General features: G+C 41.3%; 1 protein-coding gene across 1 annotated transcript in view; it reads right to left on the bottom strand.

The window, feature by feature from the left end:
* Nucleotides 1-296: 296 nt before the first annotated feature.
* LOC118332410 (serine/threonine-protein phosphatase with EF-hands 2-like) overlaps nucleotides 297-8,806 on the bottom strand; it is a 15,109-nt gene continuing 6,599 nt past the window's right edge. The window contains exons 2-19 of the mRNA XM_035667677.1: nucleotides 7,858-7,989; nucleotides 7,732-7,749; nucleotides 7,608-7,616; nucleotides 7,370-7,497; nucleotides 6,531-6,585; nucleotides 6,214-6,389; nucleotides 5,979-6,093; nucleotides 5,840-5,886; nucleotides 5,594-5,760; nucleotides 5,373-5,409; nucleotides 4,109-4,258; nucleotides 3,649-4,002; nucleotides 3,361-3,546; nucleotides 2,248-2,390; nucleotides 1,648-1,754; nucleotides 1,345-1,508; nucleotides 1,150-1,237; nucleotides 297-957 (exon numbers count right to left, since the gene is read on the bottom strand). Of these exons, the coding sequence (XP_035523570.1) occupies nucleotides 773-957; nucleotides 1,150-1,237; nucleotides 1,345-1,508; nucleotides 1,648-1,754; nucleotides 2,248-2,390; nucleotides 3,361-3,546; nucleotides 3,649-4,002; nucleotides 4,109-4,258; nucleotides 5,373-5,409; nucleotides 5,594-5,760; nucleotides 5,840-5,886; nucleotides 5,979-6,093; nucleotides 6,214-6,389; nucleotides 6,531-6,585; nucleotides 7,370-7,497; nucleotides 7,608-7,616; nucleotides 7,732-7,749; nucleotides 7,858-7,909 (2,181 nt within the window). The 5' untranslated portion in view covers nucleotides 7,910-7,989 and the 3' untranslated portion in view covers nucleotides 297-772. The remainder of the gene's footprint in view (nucleotides 958-1,149; nucleotides 1,238-1,344; nucleotides 1,509-1,647; nucleotides 1,755-2,247; nucleotides 2,391-3,360; nucleotides 3,547-3,648; nucleotides 4,003-4,108; nucleotides 4,259-5,372; nucleotides 5,410-5,593; nucleotides 5,761-5,839; nucleotides 5,887-5,978; nucleotides 6,094-6,213; nucleotides 6,390-6,530; nucleotides 6,586-7,369; nucleotides 7,498-7,607; nucleotides 7,617-7,731; nucleotides 7,750-7,857; nucleotides 7,990-8,806) is intronic.

Here is an 8,806-nt window from a genome sequence, read left to right as displayed (position 1 = left end):
GTCACCCACGTCCCAAAGGTCTGAATTACAGTTTTTCAGAGCACAGGTAGATGTACTCTTACTTCCATCTGCGTGGGAGTAATAAGTGGTGCTACTTTTGTTACAAAGACCATACCATAGGCAGATAATGTGATGCATGATTGTTGTACTCAAAACAAGTGAATACGTGATGTAGACCACAAAAAGGAAAATATCAGCAGTAATGGAGCCAGTTTTGGATCAAAATATTTTCTAATGTAATGAAATACACGTTTAAAGGCATTCTACAGTGTTGCGAGCCCTTGAGAAGTAGAAATCACAATTGGTTTGCTTTTGATACTGCTTTTTAATAATCACGTTTTTAATACACGTACATTTTGATGCAGGAGTTTGAGCTTATACGGACTGTTGGAATGCACTTTCCATCACTAATACTTTGTATTCAAGTAAATGAGAAGGTAAAACACTCTTCACCTTTAAAAGTCTCCCACCAACTACACAAGTGATCCTTAAGCTATACACAACTCCTTAAAATACACCAGCTTCTTAAATAAACCTAAATAAAAAAAGTTTAAAAAAAGAGAGAGCCAAACATCTTAAGAGGTAGAAAAGATCTAGGTTGTATATGGATTAACAATAATGCACTCAATCAACCCACGCAGGTCAAATGGATGACAAACTACTAAACATTTGAATTCTGACAGCTGTGTATCCAGGTGTTTATCCAAGACAGTCCTTGCTGATCTCTAGGCAGCAGATCAGCAGGCACAGCTACAGTTCCTGGTCCAGGTTCTCAGCTATGTGCCGAGAGGTCCACTAGCCGGAAAGCCTCCATGAACTCATTGATATCGATGCTCCCATCCTTGTTGAAGTCGATGCTCTGGGCCAGGTCTGCGATGGCCTTGTCGCTGATCTCTGTTTTAAGATGAGAGCTCAGGAGCTTCCAGGTCTGCCGAAACTCCTCGAAAGAGATCAAACCTAGAAGGAAACACGGAGCATGAGGATTTAGTTGTATACCAAGTTTGTGGCACGGGAAAATTGGAAGCAACACATTTATGGTTGTTGAGATATTTTAGTCTGGATCAGAATGGTGGACCAGCCGACTGAGGCTAAAAGAGGGAGAAAGACATGGAGCTCGTGTATGGGATCCAGGCTGAGCTGCTTACTGACCTGAGTGATCCGTGTCTATGATACGGAAGATGGTTTCCAGGTTGGAGTGGTTTTTGTACATAGTCTCGAGGATACTGTTATCTGAGATCTGAAATGGAAGAGACAAATTGATTAAGATTTAGCAACTCTGTGTGTCAGAGATAGAGACCGAAACGTACAAACGAAACACACTGACACCACTTGTACAAAGCTGACCTCTAGTTTGGGCTCAGTGATGGACAACTCCCTTATCCACTGCTGGTAGTCCACCATGCCATACCGGGTGCTGCTGACAAGCTGAGGGCGCAGCACCCTCCAGGGAAGACCCAGATTCAGTACTCTCTCTGTGGCACTGGCCCAGTGACTTAGAGAGATCAACCCTAAGACAGACAGAAAAATACAATGGAGATATTATTAATGAATTCTGATCTTCATCTTCTGATGTGCATAACTGAGTGTTAGTGTTCAAATTCTTTATTGCTGCTCAGTGTATAGCAGTATTTATTTTTTGCGAAGTACCTGTGTTGTTAGGATCGAACTCCTGGAAGGCACTGATGAGATCTGACTTATGTACAAACAGTTGTTCCTTCAGAGCTCGCAGAGCTGATCTCTCTGTCCACCCGACACTGACAACAAACAGGTAGAGAAAAAATTTTTACTTCTGTAAATCTTGGTGTAGTCTTGTTAATACAGTGTTTTTTGTTATCTTAAAGGTCCAGTGTGTAGGATTTAGCAGGATATATATATTGGCAGAGATAGAATATATTATTCATAGGTATGTTTTCATTAGTGTATAATCACCTCAAAATAAGAATTGTTGTCTTCTTGTTACCTTAGAATGAGACGGTTTTATCTACATAGCGGGTCCTCTTCTACAGAGGTCGCCATGTTGACCCACCATGTTTCTACAGTAGCCCAAAGCAGACAAACCAAACACTGCCTCTAGATAGGGCCTTTTGCATTTTTCTCAAGTTTTGCATCCACAGTAGTTTCTCCTACATGCTTGGAACACAACGGTGAGGCGAGGTCATAATCTGAACTGCTAGATGCCACTAAATCCTACACACTGGTCCTTTAAATTTTGTGCAGCCTTGTCTGTATATTTATGTGTGTATGTACCTTTGTCTCAGGGTAAACTCTCTGCTTGTCCTGCTGGCCTGGTACTGAATGAAGTGAGGGACCAGATCAGGGCCCATTCTGATGTAGGCTCCTCTGTTGCTGCCCACCTCATAGTAGTTAGAGGCTGAAAATATAGTCAGCACCTGAATGCAATAGAAGACGGTTAGCACGTTTGCTAAGACTCACTGTATTTGACCCATTGATTACTAACTGGTGTCAGACTGAAATGCTTACACGAGAGGATCTGTCACAGCAGCTACTTCTGTTTAGTTGTTTTACACATTTCATTTCAGATCAGATTCCTAACCTGCTCTGTTTCAGTTACCCCCTTTTCCCACCAAATTAGCTCTGGTTCTTGAACTGTTTAAGAATGTTGGAATGTGTGTGAACCAGCCCACGTTTCCACCAGTTTTGAGTGGCACCATTGTAATCAAGGACGCATCATCAACACAACACTTTGGTTCCCAAGGAAACACTGCGAACGGTTCAAAATAGGTGCCCGAATCAGAATGGAGCTGGTTTCCTGTTGGTGGAAAAAGGCCTAAGTGTGATCTAACCAATCCCAGTTACCAATTCCCTCTTTATCTTCCCTGCGTATATACCAGCCCCCTTTCTCATTTCACAGATTACCTAATGTACTATGAAGTCTTAAAGCCTCTCAGCCTTTGTTCCTGTTTCTTGCCTGCCGGTTCTCGGTTACCGTTTGCCAGACTATGCATTTTGAGTTTGGTCCTAGTGTACACATTTTCCATGGGTGAGCAGTGGATGTCTGTTGTGTGTGTTCATTCTCAGCTAATATTAGACAAGCATTGTTTATTATCTGATTTCATCAGTCCTGTTAACTGTCTGCACTCAACTCTCTAATTGGAGAGTCCTTAAAAGAGCTATCAAGCCAGAGTTAATATCTCTATCAGGCCAAGTAAGCAATAGATTGCTTTCAGCTGCTCTACCTCTAAGTCCTGCATCTCTTTTTTCAGAAACACTTCAGGATTTACGTTCTTACCGTCTTCAGCTTGGAGTTTCTTGATTACACCACTCAAAAGCAAAAAGTACTTGTAACCATAATTAGTATTGCACCTTAAACCTGTGCCTCGTGTGTGTCTTTGTGCTCACTCTGCGGTTGTGGCAGAACTCGTAGCCTTCCTGTTTGCACTCATGGGAGCGGATAAGGAGCTGCAGGTTGTGTTTTCCCAGCACTTCCTCAGAGACATCTGGTCCCCAGTAGCAGCCTCCACCTCTCACCTCATTGGGACAGCAGCCGTTTTGAGGCATTGGGTCACTCCATAACATGTCCACTATCTGGAAGGCCAAACCGTTCATAGTTTAATATGTGTGCTCTTAACAGCAAATTACTGTAAATACTGTTGAGATCCAATATCCTTTCTTACTTTACTTACTTACTTGTTTCCACTCATGCTCATCTGTTTCTGTTGTTTCTCCAGACTCCGGGTCTGAGTCAGAATCAGACTTTGTCTGTTCTCCGTAGGACTGGTCAAAGCCAGCCTGCCGGCGCCTCCTTTTCAGTTCCTCCTCCACCGACCAGTTGAGTTGACTGCTCGTGGGTTGGTTGTGGAGCGAGCGGCGGGGCAGGTTGTGCTTATAAGCCGGGGCTGAGCTGTGGTAAGTCAGAGAGCACACTCTACGCCGGCCTTCCACCGGTCCACTGGCCTCCCCGTTCCTGTTGTTCATCGTCTGAGTCTTGCTGCCATTGACTGCATGATGGGTCGGCTTGGGAGGCCTGAGAACCGACACATACTGCGCACATTCAAAAGTAGACATATTTAATATGCTTAATATCATGCTTACTGTATATCTGTATTTGTAAAAAATACTTTATGTTGATGCTGAAGGCCTCTCTTACTTTGTGTCTGTCCATTCTGGCTATCGTGTTGAGGTCTGTCGTGTCAGAGATCCCACCGTGCACAATCAGCACCTTGTGATCAATCACTGTGGCCAGAGGCAGCCAGCTGAAGATCTTCTGGAGAAGCTTTAGGATCTTCTTGCCATGCATCTGCAGACCACATCAGGCTAACAGTTACTTACATACTGTACAGTTAGAGGAATTATTATTGTGAGTTGCTTATCTTGTTTAGCCATGCTAGCAGTGGTCAGTTAGTCGATCAACAACATTCATATTTCCCAGATGATGAATCCTACTGACTCTGGCGATGCCCTGACTTTTCCTCTTGCTGTTCCATCTGGTATAAACTTTCATTTGTCTAAATACTAAACTAATGACATTACCACCAGCTTCAGCTGTATTTAGCATCGTAAACTAAAATGGTGAACATGGTAAATGTAATACCTGCTTAGCATCAGCATGTTAGCAGTCTAACATTAGCACTTATCTCAAAGCATCTCTATGCCTAAATACAGACTCTCAGAGCCGGTAGCATGGCTGTAGACTCTTACAGTCGTGTTCTTATTGTCAACAGGTCCCATGAAAAGGCCAAAACTTACAAAGTCTCAGTCAGGCTTTGGCTAAATTGACAATAATTGTTATTAGGATCAGTTTATTATTGGTTCTCTTATTTTTGTGAGATTTGTTGACAATATGAAAATGGAGAATATCCTTTAACCCACAGTCATTTGTTCCAGTTATTTAACATGTACCAGCAGGCTGGGACTCCCACACTGGGAGTCAGACATGGTGTATCAAAGGGCTGCTGGCAGACAATCCGTTTATGTGAAAAACTGTTGTTTTGGGCCTCAAGTGGCGGCCACAGTCACCCACATCACAGGAACACAGGAAGTTACAATCTGAAGGTTATTTTTTACACATGCAGGCCTGAATGAAGTGAAAAGTGCATATAGTTTATATTTGGCTTGAATTTTTCCATTTTATATTTCTAATTCACCACATTTACGAGGGAAATTTTGTACTTTTTACCCCATTATATTTATTTGACAGCTGTAGTTACGAGTAAGTTTGCAGATTATAATTTTAGATACAAAACATATAATGAGCTTTTAAAATATGAAGCAATGCTATAGGTGAACCAACCCAGCAACACTTACGGGAGCCATTTTTACCTCGTTTTGCTACCTTTTCTTAGGTTAAAGGATTTGAGTTTGGCTGAGAATCAATATAATATTGAGGTTAAAGCAAAATACACAAGACCTACCCTATATTTTCCCAAAACTTCTTTAGTGAAACCATATCTGGAAAAAAAACACACAACACAATAAACAACCGTATTAGTATACACATCAGCTGTAGGTTAAATATAATCAGAACACTAATTGCATAAAGACATAATATAAGCAGACTAAATTTACAAAAACATTAACACTAAGAAAACAGGCAGAACTGGCCACTAACTCTTAACAGACTGTTAAATCTGACCTGAGGTTAACAATGTGGTCTTCATGGTTCCCTCTGTTCAGATGGACGTCATTCGGATAGACCAAGAGAAACCCGAACAGGATGAGCAGGATCTCTAAGGAGTTTTTCCCACGATCCACAAAGTCTCCATTGAAGACATACGGTTTCTCAGAGGATGGCAAACCATTCTGGACGGGTTAAATTAAAGATGTTAATTTTAATGAACATTCCTGTCTGACCATACGATGATTCGCAGGTTGTGAATACCTTGTAGAAAATCAACAGCAGATCTTCAAGATGCCCGTGTAAATCTCCTGTGAAAGAAAGAATGATGCATTAATATTCATGACAGTGGGACTTCACTCTGAATGTTTTAAGGGGAGTGAAAAGAAGCAAAACTTAGTACCGCAGATTGTAATCTCCTTGGTATGGCAGGCAGAAACTTGATTGATATTTGGAAGAATCCTGAGGAGTCTCCAAGTCTCTCCAAGTAGCTGCAGAACATATCGAGCATGGAGCTGCTACTGGGAAAAAAACAGGTATGATTAAACTGAGTGCTGAAGGCAACCATTAAATACTTGTGTCTTCATGTCTGCTTTGAGTACCTGCCATGAGTGTGCTTTATGCGCCTGTATACCTACTTGTTTGTGCTTGAAGGCCTCCACCAGCTTCGACACCCCACAGAAGGTCATGGGGAAGGTCAGATGGGGGCCGGTGTAGCTGTCGGGTACCTCAATGTCCTTGTAGCAAAAATATCTCTCCCATTCTATGTCACGACAGATTTCATTCTCACGAAAGATGTGAGATATTAGGTTTCCTACATTAAAGGCAAAGAGGGGAAGAGCAGGAAGAAGATTAGTGCAGTAAAAGAAAGCCACATTACGGGTGAGCTCAGATTAGCTCACTGTCAGTAATCTAATGAAACCTACAAGTTAGTGAATTAAACAGTCAGTCTTACTTTCACTGCTGGCTGGGGTGAAGTGGTCCATCAGGAAGCCAAAAAAATTGTAGAGCTGCAGGAAGGAAAACGAATTTTAAGGTTAAAGGTCATTTGCAAAAGATTAATGAACAAGCTCGCAGCTCTGTGAGAGTTCTTTGAGCTAAATGCTTATGCGAGCATGCTAAAATATGCCCAGAATGATGATGTTTACCATATTCATCTCATTTTAGTGTTAGCATGCTAACATTTGCTAATTGGCACAGAAAGTACAGCTGAGGCTGATGGGGATGTCATTAGTTTTGCAGGTATTTGGTCAGAAACCAAAGTATTGGACAAACTGAAATGTGTATGAATAGTGATTGAGATTTTTCAATAAAATCCAAAAATGTGAACCACATGTTGCAAGAGGAAAAGTCAAGGGATCACCAAGATTATAAAGATGTATCCTATAGACCATGAATATCTTCAAATTCTTCAATTTCAGTCTATCCAAGATTTTTCATTCTGAGATCCACAAATGAGGAAAAGTCAGGAGATTCAACTCTATTTTATTTATATAGCGCCAAATCATAACAGAAGTTATCTGCTGTACATAAAGCAAGTCTAGACTGTACTCCCTATAAAACTATTTACAGGGACGCAAAAGTTCCCACCATGAGCAAGCACCAAAGTCAATAGGACACATACATACGCAATACATCCAGTAGTTGTTGAGATATATCAGTTGGACCAAAGTGGCGGACTGTCGGACAGACATTAGCATGGCAAAAATAACCTGGCACATTTGAGATAAACTGATATTAATTATGTTCTAACAAACTTTTTTTCCTCAAGTGTTCAAAGCTGTGTGGCCTCACCTTGATCTGGTCTTGCTCTCCTGCATATTCAATAGACTGGAAGATGTTCCACGTGCACCTGCGTCTCATCTCCAGCCGGGCAACATACTGACGGTACCAGCGCTGGATCAACAGAGCCGCTCTGATTGCTGATGATTGGGGGAGAAAAAGGAAGCACTTGGTCGTAATGATAAGGTAAGGTAATCTCCCACTACCAGTACGTTCATTCACCATGTCAGATCTAGACTGAAAGACTCACCAGTGGCAGCTTCACAAAGTGCATAAAAAGAGTAGAGAGAGAAACAATAAATCAAACACTGATAGCTGAGAGTTTTGAACACAAGATGTAAAGACGTGATTAAATAAATAAAACGCATATTTACCTGGAACCGAGAGACTCACTGAAAATGACAAACAGCAATGACACTGATGTTAAATTACTGCTATAAAAAGGAACATTTCTTTAAAAACTTGACTATTCACTAGAAGGATTTTGATAAAGGCCCTACCTCTTTCACATTTCTTCAGCTGTAGTTCTGATTTTCCCATGCCACATCCCATGACCCTTTGCTGTTTTCACCGTCAAAGACGAAGGTACTTTCATGTGAGAGTCTTGGATATTTGACCTAGTGTTTTGCAACCTGGAAATAATGCAATAATGGACCTCTTTATACAGTATAACACATTTTCCTTTTACTTAATCTATTTTACTACACACTTTTATATTAGAACAATTCCTAATATATATACATTTACAACATAAACAACATCAACAACAACATAAACAAACCTTCACAATTTGGAGAACTCCATTGTATTACTTATAATTACTGAACATAATTGCAAACATATGGATAGAATAAGCACTTTTACATTTAATTGAATGTCTAAAGGGTCTATTAAGACTAAATATTACCCAAACTATTATACAACAGAGTAATCACACTGCAAAATGAAAGCAAAGGACCAGGATTGGCCCAGGGGAACTCACCTGGCCACGTTACCTTTCTTTCATTACCTCCACTCACTCAACTTTCAAGCCACACTGTTACACTTTGAGCAGAAATTAAGCATGTGTTATCTCTTGGATTGTTCCATTTCCCAGGCACAGCAGCACAAGTCCTGGTGGCTGTATTGGTGTAATTGGATGTCCACCTCTCTGCAGCTACACACTCTCAGCCATCACAAACACACACTGACTGGAGGCTTGTAAATATCAGAGCTGAGTGTCTTGGACAGACCCCGTGATCACTTAAACAAAACAAGATGAAAGTGGATTAGGATTAAACCTTACTACGGCTGGCATCTACGCTGAATAAAGGGATGACGGCTCTGATAAAGGGCAGCAACTGTTTTGAAACGAGGTGTGTGCAGGCTTCAGCTCAAGACCTGTGTCATCGTCTCCGTTCTCTACCTCCATTAACAGCTGTCTCTCCATTAACTGGTCTGGACACGTCT

Source organism: Morone saxatilis, unplaced genomic scaffold (assembly GCF_004916995.1).
Source record: "Morone saxatilis isolate NCDOM2014 unplaced genomic scaffold, NCSU_SB_2.0 Contig21, whole genome shotgun sequence".
Classification (NCBI taxonomy): Eukaryota; Metazoa; Chordata; class Actinopteri; family Moronidae; genus Morone; species Morone saxatilis.
Note: the sequence above shows the minus strand (reverse complement) of the source record. Positions and strands in the feature narration are given on the sequence as shown.